The 15,229-nt window shown below is 38.7% G+C and overlaps 1 protein-coding gene across 1 annotated transcript; it reads left to right on the top strand.

The window, feature by feature from the left end:
- The first annotated feature begins 8,965 nt into the window (after positions 1–8,965).
- Positions 8,966–11,430, top strand: LOC142175376 (uncharacterized). The gene is made up of 5 exons (XM_075241960.1): positions 8,966–9,008; positions 9,128–9,373; positions 9,566–10,115; positions 10,208–10,357; positions 10,998–11,430. Exons 1-5 carry the CDS (start codon positions 8,966–8,968, stop codon positions 11,428–11,430), a joined length of 1,422 nt encoding a protein of 473 aa, XP_075098061.1.
- The last annotated feature ends 3,799 nt before the right edge of the window (positions 11,431–15,229 follow it).

The following is a 15,229-nucleotide window of genomic DNA, read 5'->3' as shown; positions in this document are numbered from 1 at the left end:
GATTTTTGGAAGTTGGAGTAGGTTCGTGGTGTCATTTCAGACCTGTGTGCAAAAGTTGAGGTCATTCAGACGTGATTTGGTAGGTTTGGCGTCGTTGGTAGAATTCGGAAGTTTAGAAGTTCTTAGGTTTGAATCCGGGGGTAATTTGGTGTTTTGATGTTGTTTTGAGTGATTCGAAGGTTCGACTAAGTTTGTATGGTATTTTAGGATTGGTTGGTATGTTTGGTTGAGGTCCTGGGGGCCTCGGGCGTGTTTCAAATGCTCAACGGGTCAGTTTTTGGATTTAGGGAGTTGGTAGATTTTCTGGTGTTATTGCAGACATTTTTCTTCATCGCGTTCGCGAGGGAGATCTCGCGATCGCGTAGGTCATCTGAGAGGTCAGCTAAAATTTCTCTTCGCGTTCGCGAAGATGAAGACGCGATCGCGTAAGGTTATCAGGCAATGCACCGCGAACGCGTGGGCTAGGCCACGTTCGCGAAGAAGAAGTGAGGCAGCAGTGGAGTTTGAGTGTTACTCTTCGCGGTCGCGTGAGGAAAATTGTGATCGCGTAGGTGCGAGCGGCTAGTGCATCGCGTTCGCATGAGGTGTTACGCTTTCGCGTAGAGTAAGTATTCTTAGGGAGCGAAGTTGTTCTTCACGATCGCGAGGCCTTTTCCGTGATCGCGATTAAGAAAATCTGGGCAGTAATGTTAAATTTCAAAATCGAGGGTTTGAACCCATTTTTTATATTTTGAGCTAGAGACCATGGATTTAGGCGATTGTTGAAGGGATTTTTAGGGAGTTGATTGGAGTAAGTGTTTCTCACTTGATTTTGGTTAAATTCCATGATTATATTTTGATTTTTATCATCTAAATTATGATTTGGGGAAAAAGTGAAAGAGTTCTTGAGATGGAATTTTGAGATTTTGAAGGGGATTTTGTTATCAGATTTTGGTAAATTTGGTATGACTAGACTCGTGAGTGAATGGGCTTTCAAGTTTTGCAAATTTTGTCGGATTTCGAGACGTGGGCCCGGGGATTAGGTTTGGGCCGATTTCGGATTTTGGCTATAATTTGGTATTTTTCTTGTGGAATTGATCCCTTTAGCCTATTTTGATCGTATTGTACTGCTTGTGGCTAGATTCGGGACGTTCGGAGGCCGATTAGAGAGGCAAGGGCATTGCGGAGTAGAGATTTGCTCGGATTGAGGTAAGTAACGATTGTAAATCTGGTCCTGAGGGTATGAAACCCCGGAATACTGTATCATTTTACTATTTGGAGGTGGCGCACATGCTAGGTGACGGGCGTATGGGCATGTGAGCGTGCACCGTTAGGGATTGTGACTTGGTATGTCCTGTATCAACTGTAAAGTTGAATATTTTGTTGAAACTATAGGATTCTTATGTGTTTTAGAAAGAGTTTCTGTAAGTCGGGTTGGATGCCATGTGTAGGCCTTATGCAAGTGTTGTTCGGACCCTTAGAGGTCTTTTCTTGCTATCCTCTCATTGTTTTCGATTAAAAATCTATACTCAGTCATGTTTATACATATTTACAGCATAAGTCAGTCTCTATTACTCTATTTTGATGCATCATATAAATATTGTTTGGGCTGAATACTTTATTTTCTGATAGCCCGAGAGGCTGGAGAGGTTTATGACTTAGTGAGGTCGAGGGCCTGATTTGTGAGGATATTTATGGGATCGGGTTGCACGCCGCAGCCTGTTTGATATAGGCTGAGGGCCTCATTGATTTATACCATGATTGGCTTGATATAGCGCTTGGGCTGAAGGAGCCCCTTCGGAGTCCGTACATACCCCAGTGAGCGCAGGTACCTACTGAGTGTCGAGTGCCGAGTGCCGAGTGCTGAGTGACTGGGAGACATGAGTGATGGTGAGGTCTGCCCGAGGGACTATATACGAGTGATTGTGAGGTTTGCCCGAGGGGCTGTATATGAGTGATGTTGCCCGAGAGGCTGTATATGAGTGATGTTGCCCGAGAGGCTGTATATGAGTGATGTTGCCCGAGGGGCTGATTATGATTTTATTATTTTTGCTCACCTTTGCATTGAGCCTTTGTTTGAAAACTGGTGAAAGATGTCTTTAAATGATTTTACTGGAACTAGATTTAAAAGAGCTGATTTGATTCAAACCCTGGTTTTAAAAGCATGTTGTATTTTATTGAATTTTTTTTTTGTGATATGAACTTTACTTGCATTATTGCTCGTCACTACTTCTCAGTCTTTATTTATTGTTGTTACTTACTGAGTTGGCGTACTCACGTTACTCTCTACACCTTGTGTGCAGATCCAGGTGTATCTGGACACGGTAGCGGCTGTTGACTATTCTGGTTACAGATTTTCTCGGGGATAGCAAGGTAGCTGCCTGGCGATCGTAGCTCTGCTCTTCCCCCTCTTATCTTCCTTTAGTTGTATTTAGCTATTTTTCAGACTATGTTAGTCTCGATATTGTCAGAAAAATTGTAGTAAATGCTCATGACTAGTGACACCCTGATGTCGGGCTTTTCTTTTCCGCACTTTTGTTTTGATTTGAACTCCTTTACGAAGGTTTTTATGTTAAATAGCCTTGAAATTATTTTTGAAATGAAAATATCGGTTTTGTTTTGGAAATGAGTCAGCTTGTCTAGTTCCACGATAGACGCCATCACGACAGGGTTAGTTTGGGTCGTGACAAGTAAGTTGCAGATATTTATATATAATTTCATATACATTTACATATGAAAAAACATAAAGATGAACTAACATTATTAGTCTATAACAATCTCAAATTGGTAATAATCTATGGTTTTCCGTTTCTCGTTACATAACATCTTGATATAACTTGTTCAATCTTCATCTTACGCATTTTCCAATTTAGAAGTTCTGATCTGTCCTAAATTTGGAATTCTACTTATGCAAGGATGTTGAACAGAATGTACTACATGCTCTTTTCCATTTCAGTCTAATAAAATGACAAGGGAAACTAAACTTTCAATGGCAATACAGCAAAATAGAGGTTAGGCTCTGATCGTTACCTGTTTGAAAACGAATAAAAATAAAGATACAAGATGAAGAATCTGGGGGATATTGAACGGATCTCTGATAAAGATATAGATATTGGACCTAACTCAACCCCAAAAGCTAGCTCATGAGGTGAGAATTGCCCGAGTTATATAAGAAGAACAAGTCTTTCATCCCTTAACCGACATGGGAGACTCAAGCACACCCGCACGCCCAGGCCTGTCAACTGGAACATGAACAATATAATATGAGGGCCTAACATCGGTGAAACAAAGAATTAGGATGAGTCCGACTCTGATACTATGTTAAAGATATGAACATTGAACTTAATTCAACCCCAAAAGTTAGTTTATGAGATGAAGATTGCCTAGTCCATATAAAGAGACCAACTCACCCATCCCTTAGCCGATGTGGGAGACTCAACACCCTCGCACGCCCAGGCCTGCCAACTGGAGCATAGGTGCCCCATCCCTTAGCCGAAGTGGGAGACTCAACACCCCCGCCCAGGTCTATCAACTGGAACATAAACAATATAAGATGGGTGCCTTATATTGATGAAACAAAGAATTGGGATGAGTCCAGCTCTAATACCATGATAAAAATATGGACATTGAATCGAACTCAATCCCAAAAGCTAGCTTACGAGAAATAATTGCCAAAGCCATACAAGGAGACCAAGTCCCCTGTCTCTTAGCCGATGTGGGAGACTCAACAATCTCTTTACTTGAAAGTAAGAACATATATTTATTATTTTTACATTATGAACTATGAATAAATCTAAGTTTGCACTATCCATGATAAATCTGATCAATTCGTCCGTCATCATCATCAGCAGCTTTTTCTTCTTCTTCTTCTTCTTTGGTGTCGTCATCATCATCTTCTAATTATTAATCATCATCTGAAGCATCATCATCTGAATCATCATGAGGTTATATAATTAAAATATCTTGGGGTCTTTTCTTTATACAAGCTAAAACTAGACTTCCAACATTATAAGCACATAAGGTGTCAAATCTTCAACAGAAAATATTCATCTACGCCTACACAAAATAACAACATCTAACACCATTTTAACCTGTATTATTTTTCTAATTTAATTTGCTTTTTAATCTAACATCTAACGAGTGCAACCTTAATAAATTATAACCAATTATGGGAAGTTCATGTAATGTTATACTCACCTGAATCTGATTGTAGGATACGAACATGCACAAGTTCGTTTCCGATGTCTTCCTGTTCTTGTTGAATTTGTGCAGCAGAAGTGTTGAGTTTGGGCTTACAACCTTGTAACTCAATTAGTTGTAGTGTGTTGATTGCTGCAAACTCAAAGGGCATCTCTTGCAACTTACGGCAATCTCTAATCATGAGGTGCTCAAGAGTAAGAAAAGTGTCATCTGTCGCTTCCCAGTGCTTGAAATTATTTCTCTCGATTAGTAAAAGCTTCAACTGATTAAATCCCCCTGCAATTGGACACCATTTTTCGCCTTGACAAGAATACAGTTTCAGCTTCAGCACCTCAAGGTTAGGCAACTCACCTATGATGTCCAAGTCCTCCCACCTTAGACGTGTTTTGACCAACTTTAATGTATTGAAGCGTTGTTGGAAAAACTTGTGCACTCGGAATGGTCACTCGTGCACAAAACTCAATGTTTCAAGTTGATGTGGATAAACAAGATTGTCGAAAAGTCTATATTCTTCAAACCTTTCATAGTCGCGTTTACTTCCGAAGAATCCTAATTTTTTAATATTCCGAATCCCTGAAATAACCTCCTTTGTGCAACTAGTTGGAGACAATCCAGAAATAGCATGTACGTTTGAGAAAGTCAAGTACCTCTCTTCGTCATCAGATACACTTGAAGGATTTGGCAAATAAAAGTTACGCAGTCTGAGATGACTTAACTGCGATAGTTCCCAAATTTGTTGGGGAAAACATTCACGTCTTGAACCATCTTGTTCAACAATGAATAGTTTCAGATTCCATAACGTACAAATATCTGAAGGTATGTCAAAACCTCCACCGCGACTGGACAGTACTAGGTACCTCAACCAAATGAGGCATAGTATCTGTGGAGGGAAACTCCTTAAATGTATGAGGCTCAAGTCCAAGATTCTGAGTAAACTGAATTGAATAAACTCTGATCCAAGAGTACAGTTCACAAGAGATGAAGTTAAAAGGAAAATAGAACGAGTTCGTTTCAAGAGATTGTTGTCGACATAATCTGTATGCCTCCTAATCAAATGATGATGTGTACGGGTAAGAAGGACCCTAAAAGATCCATAGTCAATATCATCACCATCAATCCATCGCTTAAAGGGCCGCATCTTATGCCTACTAATATGATTACATTCTGGAGCGACAGAATATAACCCATCATCAAGTTCAATGTCATGGCTCTGAGCTTTTTCTGTATCCGAAACATCCAATCTCTTTAAGTTGTATGAAAAGGCACCGGTGGAATGAACCAAGACAGTAAAAAGGGCAGATTCATAGATCTTCAATTAATGAGCGTGGATGATTAGAAACGTTACAGAATCTTCACGAACAGTTACGATTACCAATTATAACATTTCATTAATGTCATTAATGCTCATAATGACTCGGTCTTAAAAGGGAAAAGACGTTGTACTTGAAGACCTCTATATAAGGAAAAGAAATGTCATTTGTACAGACACGTTCTGATAATTATTGGAATATAATTACTTTCTTGTGCTTTTTATTGATTACTTTGTCATTTCTTATTCTAATTTCCTTTCTTATTTCTGAGAGAATATTGAATTTCTTGAATCAGTAACCCGAGTACTTCTAAAAATAGGCTTTGACTGAGAATCTAATTCTTTGGTTAAACAAATTGGTTCCGTTACCGGAAATCTGATATTATTCTCTTACTTTCCAAATCACTCTCTCTCAACTGAATCATGTCGAATGTCAATGACAACAACTAGCAGGTGAAAGGAACTCCAGTTCCGTCACCTCAAGGAATCCCACGCAATTCAAGAGAAGCATCACCAGAAAGATCCACTACTCATAACAATGAAGAACATGAAAATGAACAAACTGTCGAGCAGGATTCTGTGAAGTAATTAATTGCTGAGTACGTGAATGATGCTCTCCAGGCTTTCGTGAGGGGACTACCAGCTGTGCCACCCACACCTCCACCAAACAATACTGCAACTGTGGAAATTTCACGATCAGGGTTGGCTAATTCTGGAAGCGGAGGAACTCCCAACGAGTCACGTGATGGGAGACCAGGTACGCCTAATAATTCTGATTTACAAACTTTAATACTAACCTTGCAGAAACAGGTGAAAGAACAAAACGACTGTATTGAGCAAATACTCGGCGTATCACCTATGATCAAAGGAGTTGATTTCGACAAATATTCACAACAACCATGGAAATCAAGCGCAGGTCCATTACCAATTCTCAAAAAGTTCAAAATGCCTGACATCCCGAAATACGATGGAAAGACCGATCTACGTGACCACGTTACTGCATTCACCACGGGAGTAAAAGGCAATGATTTAACCAAGCGGGATATTAAATCTGTGTTGGTCAAAAGGTTTGGGGAAATACTTACTAAAGGAGCGTTAATATGGTACTCTCTTTTACCTGAAAATTCTATTGACTCTTTTGCTGAGTTTGCAGATCTATTTATAAAAGCACACTCGAGTACACAAAAAGTTGAAAAGAGAATAGAGGATATATTCAAAGTAAAGCAAAGAGATACAAAATTTCTTCGAGAATTCGTAGACAGATTCCAACGTGAAAGAATATTGCTACCAAGAGTACCTGGCAATTGGGCACCCATGGCATTTGCAAGCAATTTAAACGAGAAAATTTATCCTACAAGAATTCCCTGCCACGACATGGAATGATGTCTATAATAGGTACAGTACCAAGTTATGGATCGAAGAAGATATCGTAGCTCAGTCAAGAGTTGAAGAAAAAATAGGTTCGAGGCGGTCAGAATCTGAGAAGAGGTCCGGTAAGAATAGGTACGAGCCTTATATGGGACCTTCAGGGCAAGAAGCTCGTTCCAAATTCGAAAACGTGCAGGTTGATCATGGGTTCGCAAATAGAGATTCAGGTTCATCATCGTCGAGATTTAGAAAAGATCGAGGTGAATGCAACAGAGATGCTAATACAAACGCAAAGATTAGGGACTACAATTTTAACGTGAGTACCTCCGAGTTGGTCACTGTTTTAAGAAGAATGGGGGATAAGGTACGATGTCCTAAAGAGATGAGGCCAAATCCAAATAGAAGAAACCAAGATTTTTGGTGTGAGTTCCATAATGATCACGGCCATGGAACATCAGACTGCAGATTATTACAAGGTGAGGTGGAACATTTATTGAAGCAGGGCTATCTAACAGAATTATTCGGTGAAAAAGGAAAACAAGCTTACATGAAAAATAGGAAAGAGCCCCCAAAACCTCCGTCTCCAAAGAGAACAGTAAATGTGATAAACGACAGAGCAGAAGTCAACGGCATAGCCTATACAACCACGAGAAAAACAACAAAGTTCACAATAACTCACGGGAAGCGAACTCGCCAAACTTTGGAAGACGACAACATAACCTTTGATGATACAGATGCAGATGGATTAATGATTCCTCACAATGATGCACTGGTAATATCTTTACTTATACATGATATTAATGTAAAACGAGTTTTGATTGACCCAGGTAGCTCTGTGAATATCATTCTATTACGAGTGATGAACGAAATATTGATGGGCGATCGTGTAGTTCCAAAAGTACGTTCCTTATCTGGGTTTGATAACTCAGCCGCTATTATAAAGGGCGAGATTGAACTAAGCACATACGCAGAAAGGGTCATCAAAGAAACAAAATTTCAAGTGATAGACACGGATATGGCCTATAATGTAATTCTTGGGAGGCCGTGAATTCATGATATGGATGTTGTGCCATCCACATTACATCAGATTATCAAATTCCCTTCAAAATGGGGAATTCAACAGATTTGAGGAGATCAACAAACTTCAAGGAGCATCAATTCGGTGATACAGCCAAGTCAAAAAGATACGAATGCAAGTTAAAAAGAAACGGGTGCAAGTGAGAAAGATGCGGGTGCAAGTGAGAAAGATGCGGTAAATCAAATTTCAATAGAAATTGTATCAAAAGAAACATACGTGGACTCCAGACCGTATGTAATTCAATAGCCAGAGGAGAACAAAAATATTAAAACAACGATTGAGGAGCTTGAAGTTGTTCCACTATTCGAACAATGTCCGGATCAAAGAATTCATATCAGAGCAAGGTTAAACCTAGGTAGGAGAGGTAAGTTAATTGAATATTTAAAAGCTAACACAGAGTATTTTGCATGGTCCCATTCAGATATGACAGGTATACCTCTGGAGGTGATGCCTCATAAATTAAATGAAGATCCATTATTCATACCTGCCAAACAAAAGAAGAGGAAGCAAGGATCATTCAAAAATCAAGTGATCGATGAAGAGGTATAGAAAATCTTAAAGACCGATTCAATACACGAGGTAAAATATCCTAATTGGTTAGCTAATATTGTGGTAGTTCCGAAAAAGAACGGTAAATGGAGAGTTTGTGTGGATTACACTGACTTAAATAAAGCATTCCCGAAGGATTCATTCCCTTTACCGCATATAGATCAATTGATTGATGCTACCACATGCCACGAATTATTAAGCTTTCTAGATGCGTATTATGGTTATAATCAAATAAAAATGGACCCTTTAGACAAAACAAAACTTCATTTATTACAAACAGGGGGACTTATTGTTACAAAGTCATGCCTTTTGGCTTGAAACATGTTGGAGCCACGTATCAGAGGTTGGTGACCAAGATGTTCTAAGAACACATGGGGAAGACGATTGAAGTGTACATTACTGATATGTTGGTTAAATCTACACAAGCAGAAGATCATTTTCAACATATTTCAACTACCTTCGAGATCCTATGCTAATATAATATGAAACTTAACCCAAAAAAGTGCTCTTTTGGCGTACCTTCAGGTAAGTTTCTAGGATTTCTCGTATCTAATAGAGGAATTGAAGTAAATTCTGCACAGATTAAAGCTATTGAAGAAATACCTGATATACTCACAAGCAAAAAAGTGTAAAAAGATTGACAGGTAAGATTGCAGCTTTGGGAAGATTCATTTCTAGATCTTCAGAGAAAAGCGTTAAATTCTTTTCAATATTGAAGAAGCAAAATCAGTTTGAATGGACTGAGGAATGCCGACAAGCCCTCAAAAACTTGAAGGCATACTTAACAAATCCTCCCCTATTGTCTAAACCAAGGGATGGAGAAAGACTATTTGTATATCTTGCAGTTGCAGAAGTAGTTGTAAGTGCAGTTTTAGTAAGGGAGGACAAAGGTAAATAATCTCCTACTTATTATGTTAGTAAATCTTTATTAGATACTGAAACTAGATATCCTCATCTAGAGAAACTAGCTTTAGCATTAGTCATGGCAGTTAGGAAATTGAGACCATATTTTCAATGACATCCTATCTCCGTAGTAAATGCATATCCATTAAGAAATATTTTGCATAAACAAGAATTGTCAGGCAGACTAGCCAAGTGGGCAATAGAACTAAGTGAATATGATATTATTTATCAACCTAGAACAGCAATAAAGTCTCAAATTTTAGCAGATTGCGTCACAGATTTTAATACAAAAATAACTCCTGAAGTAGAAAAGGAATTACAAATTTTTACTGGAGCTAATCCAGGTACGTGGATTTTTTTTACTGATGGCTCTTCAAATGTCAAAGGAGTCGTTTTAGGTATTGTCTTAATCCCGCCCTCAGGTGAGAGTATAAGACAAGCAATTAAATGTTACCCAATTACTAACAATGAAGCAGAGTATGAAGCTGTAATTGCAGGTTTGGAACTAGTACGAGAACTCTCCATGGAGAAAATCATGATTAAAAGTGACCCTCAACTGGTAGTCAATCAGATGCAGGGGACTTACACTGCTAGAGAGGCACGAATGCAACAATGCTTGGAAAAGGCACGAGAACTGGTCATGCAATTCCAATCATGGAAGAATGTGCAAATACCCAGGGAAAAAATGCAGAAGCAGACGCATTGGCTAACCTTGCTTCAGTTACAGAAGTAACGAGTGAAGAAAATGCTATTATAATACATTTATTTCATTCAGCACTTGACCAGGATAAATATGAGGTAATCTTTAATAATTTAACCAGGGATTGGAGAAACGAGATTGTTAATTTTTTGCAGTACGGGATCGTACCTGAAGGCAAGAAAGAATCTCAAGTGCTTCAACAAAAAGTTACTCGTTACTGCCTAATTCGAGATAATTTATATCGAAAAATGTTTGGTGATCCTTTAGAAAGGTGCCTTGGACCCAATCAAACAGAGTACGTGATGAGGGAAGTACATGAAGGACATTGCAGAAATCACGCAGGTGGAAGATCTTTAGTTAAAACACTAATCAGGGCAGGATACTACTGGCCTAAAATGGAAGAAGATGCAGAAACTTTTGTAGCCAAATGTGATAAGTGTCAACTATGCCAACAATATGCATCGACCTGCAGAGTTATTACATACAGTTATTTCCCCATGACCATTTATGAAATGGGGAATGGATATAGTAGGGCCTTTACCACAAGCTAAAGGAAAGGTACGGTTCTTATTAGTGTTAACAGATTACTTTTCAAAATGGGTAGAGGAAGGAGCTTTCAAACAGGTACGAGAAAAGGAGGTGAAAGACTTCATTTGGCGAAACATTATATGCCGGTTTGGAGTTCCAAAAGAAATCGTATGTGATAATGGCCCACAATTTATAGGCTCGAAAATCACGGAGTTCTTTCAAAGTTAGCAAATCAAATGAATAACCTCTTCACCTTACCATCCCGTGGCAAATGGACAAGATGAATCAACAAATAAGATTATCATCAATAAATTGAAGAGGAGACTAGACAAATCAAAAGGGAATTAGCCTAAAGAATTACCATGAGTATTATGGGCTTATAGAACCACAGCAAAAACAACCACGGGAGAAACTCCATTTTCGCTTGTGTATGGTTCAGAAGCTTTAATCCCAGTTGAAATAGGAAAACCAAGCACAATATTCACATTGGCAACGGAAGAGTCGAACGATGAGGAATTAAGAACAAACTTGGACTTACTCGAACAAAGAAGAGAAGCAGCTTTAATACGGATGGCAGCACAAAAGCAAATCATAGAACGATACTACAACAGAAATGCTCACCTCAGGTACTTCAAAATTGGGGACTTCGTTCTTAAAAAGGTTTTCCAATCAATGAAAACAACCGGAGCAGGAAAGTTAAATCCAAATTGGGAAGAAGGTATCACTGGAAAAGGTGCCTACGAGTTAGAAACCATGGATGGCAAGGTTTTACCCTCGAGTTGGAATGTTGTTCATTTAAAGAAATACTATTTCTGAGCAAAAGAAATACCCACGGTCAGGTATCGTTCAATTACGAATTTTGTTTTGTACAGTTAAAATTATACTAACAATTTTAGATGATAGGCAAAAATCTAGCCCACACCAAATGATGATATTAGACCTGAAAGACACGCGGAAGCAACATTATTCCCGGTCTAGGGTTGCAACCTTTCTGATGGAAATATAAAGGGTGAAGCAGTCATCGTCTAAATTATATATACCTCCGAGTCCCGTATATTTTTCCTTTTCAGGAAATGGACCACATGGAAGGAATAATCAAGTGCTCGAGATTTCATACTTCAAAGCTCAAACACTTGGGGGCCTATGGTCTACCCAACAAATCGATAGTTAAGAGCAAAGTCAAGAGCCAAAAATGCAAGCATGATTCAAAAACCTATGAAGAATATACTCGTGGATGTAAATTTCAAAATCTTACGAATGGCAATATTTAGTCATGGGTTGCAAGATATACCCTTGAATTTTGTAAAATCTGTTGTAAAGAAAACTGTTACAAAAGAGTTATAGATGATACTTGAATACATGTAAAGTATTATACAATTTGACAGTTCGAAAGATACAAAACTTCCTCAAAGTTATTCAAAGAAACGTATGTGTTCCTATTTCTTCTTTCGTATGTTTACACAATTATGAAGTTGAGACGTCTTCTTCATTAAGTGTCGTTTATAAAAGGGCCCTCTTTTATAAATCGTACTTGTTTCAAAAAGTCACGAAGTATTGAAGCATTTTAATGCATAACAAAAGAGTAGTAAAGAAACTCAGAATAAAATATCATAGAAGTTGAACAAAGACTTAGAAGATGATATTATAATAACTTGGTTAAAACTAAGTATGAACTTAGTTCCAACCTAATTGTCTTATACAAAAAACCCCAAAACGGACTAGGGGTAAGATTTTCCAAAATATTAACCCCAAATGGGACCAGGGGTAAATCTCCAAATGTTCCACCAATAAAAAAACAAAGAAACATTTCAAACTTTTTAACTTTTACTGTGGGGAAGAATCTGAACATGTAGGATGAAGAGTGGCATCATCACCAGAAGGAAGAGCAACTTGAGCAAGAGAAGGTTGAACAATAACCTCACCAGGAGCGATTTTATCACCCTCGGGAATGCCAACCTCAGGTGAAGAAATTCTTTGACTCTGCTGGGTCTTTTCAATCGCCTCTCTAGTCTTTGCAATCTCAGCATCTAAGTCAAAGCCTTCCCAGCTTATTTCCATTAACGTTTCGAGGTGAGTGTTCAAAAAAGTCAAGCTAACATCAATAACGGATTTATCTTCAAGGGCCTCATAATCCTTTTTCTACTACTCAACCTCAGCTCTTAATTCATCCTTCTCATTCAAGGAAGCATCTTAAGAAACCTGTATGGGGGCAAGAGATCTCTCTAAATACTAAACCTTGTCTGAGGATACACGAAGATCTTCTTGAGTTTGCGTGAGCATTTGAACAAGCTCCCCAGAGTAAGCTTCTTTTTGGTTTAGCAAATCCTTTAAGCTCCTAATTTCTTCAGAAGCCTTGGAAAGCTGCTTAGCAAATGAAGACTCGAGAAGATTCTTGTCTTTGCCCGCCTGATTGGATGAGGCTTTCTGTGATGACCCAAAAGGTCATATTATGCTTTAGAACTCGAATCTACACTCTTAAGCCTTAAAAATCTCATTTTTATCCTCCTCGATTTGCGTGCATAGTCCGTGCAAGTTTTCGAAAAGCTTTTACGTTGAAAATTAATGAAAATAAGAATTTATACCTTAAAAGTTAATTTTAGTTGACTTTGGTAAATATTTTTGGTAAACGGGCCCGGATCCATATTTTTACGGCCCCGATGGGTCCGTATTGAATTATGGGACATGGGCGTATTCCCGGAATCGAATTCGGAGGTCCCTAGCTCAAGTTATGAATTTATGATGAAAATTAAAAGTCTAAAAATTTAATTATTTTTAAGAACTGATTGATGTTTGGCATTGTTAGTGCCGGGTCCGTATTCTGGTTCTGGAGCTCGGTACAGGTTCATTATGATATTTAAGACTTGTCTGTGAAATTTGGTGAGAAACGGAGTTGATTTGACGTGATTCAGACGTCCAGCTGAGAAAATAAAAAATTTTAAAAGTGTTCTTGAGAATTTCATTTGATTGTTGCTAAATTCATAGTTCTAGTTGTTATTTTGGTGATTGGATCATGCGAGCAAGTTCGTATGATATTTTTAGACTTGTGTGCAAGTTTGGTTTGGAGCCCCGAGGGCTCGGGTGAGTTTCGGATAGGCCACGGGATGTTTTGGACTTTGGAAATCTGGTATTTTGCTGCAGCAGGTGTTCTGGCATGTCCTTCTTCGCGTTCACGAAGGTACTCTCGCGAACGCGAAGAGTAAACTGGGCAGCTAAAGATTTCTTCTTCCCGAATGCCAAGGCTTGGTCGCTAACGCGAAGCGATAGGGGCGTCACCCTTCGCGAACGCGACAAGCCCATCGCGAACGCGTAGTGTTAGGCATTGGGGAGAGGGAGTCAGTCGTTCCTTCATCGCGAACGCGAGCTGGGTCTCACGAACGCAAAGGCTAGGGGGGAGTAACCATCATGAACGCGATCTGGGTCTCGCGAACGCATAGGCTTGGCAGCCAGTACCCTTCGCGAACACGACAGTGCTCTCGCGAACGCGATGAACACTGTCGCCCAGTACTTAACAGAATCCAAAAACGGAATTTTAGCCAAAAATTCATTTTCTCAAAAACCAAACGGTGAAAGGCGATTTTTCAAGAGCCATTTCTTCCCCAAATTGTTGGTAAGTTATTCTAAACTATTTTGTTTCAATTAACAATTACATTTCTTGAATTTTCAACCAAAAATCAAGAGTTTTCATGGTAGAATTAGGGGTTAGGGTAGAAACTAGAGATTTCGGAAATTTGAGTATTTAGACCCCAATTTGAGGTCGGATTCCAAAACTAATTATATATTCGGGCTCGAGGGTGAATAGGTAAAAGGATTTTGGTCCAAACCTCGAGTTTTGACCAAGCAGGCCCGGGGTCGATTTTTCGACTTTTTGAAAGAAAATTTGGGAAATTTAATTTATGAAATATAATTGATTCCTTTAGCAATATTTGATATTATTGAGTCATTTTTGAGTAGATACGAGTTGTTTGGAGGTGAATTCCAAAGGAAAAGCTGTGATTGAGAATTAAGTGGCCTTCGGAGCAAGGTAAGTGTCGTGTCTAACTTTGGCTTGAGGGAATAGGTATTGTGTGAGTATTTGCTACGTGTTTTATTGTTAAATACGATGTATAGTTGAGGTGACGAGCATCTATACGTTGTAGTCGACTCATAGCATGCGAGTGAAATTCCATTCTTGCAAATTTGTAGTCTTAAATCTTGTTATCCATGCTTATTGTTGTTGTTGAAATGTTGGGAGACTTGTATCCGGTTCCACTAAGGTTGATAAAATTGTGAATATTTATTCGAGGTTAGATGTTAAATTGTGAAAGTAATTATTGATGAAATATTGATTTCTTTGTGAAACCTCTCTCTATCCGTTGTTATTGATTCTGTGAATTGTGAGGAAGAATGTAAAGCACGAAGGGTGATGCCGTGCATGATTTATTTATATTGTGAGGAAGAGTATAAAGCACGAAGGGTGATGTCGTGCATGAATTATTTATATTGTGAGGAAGAAAGTAAAAGCACGAAGGGTGATGTCGTGCAGTCTTATTTATATTGTGAGGAAGAGAGTAAAAGCACGAAGGGTGATGACGTGCAGTCTTATTTATTATTTGGTGAGGTTAAGAGTAAAAGCACG

Source organism: Nicotiana tabacum, chromosome 21 (genome assembly GCF_000715075.1).
Source record: "Nicotiana tabacum cultivar K326 chromosome 21, ASM71507v2, whole genome shotgun sequence".
Lineage (NCBI taxonomy): Eukaryota > Viridiplantae > Streptophyta > Magnoliopsida > Solanales > Solanaceae > Nicotiana > Nicotiana tabacum.
This window is presented reverse-complemented; position numbering and strand designations above follow the sequence as displayed.

What these genes read in the sequence shown, in the direction of transcription:
- LOC142175376 (XM_075241960.1), top strand. Translation starts at nt 8,966, where the DNA reads ATGAAACTTAACCCAAAAAAGTGCTCTTTTGGCGTACCTTCAG. An exon ending in CTCTTTTGGCGTACCTTCAG is followed by an intron (nt 9,009 to 9,127) that starts GTAAGTTTCTAG and finishes AAAGATTGACAG; the next exon opens with GTAAGATTGCAGCTTTGGGA. An exon ending in TTTAGTAAGGGAGGACAAAG is followed by an intron (nt 9,374 to 9,565) that starts GTAAATAATCTC and finishes AAGAATTGTCAG; the next exon opens with GCAGACTAGCCAAGTGGGCA.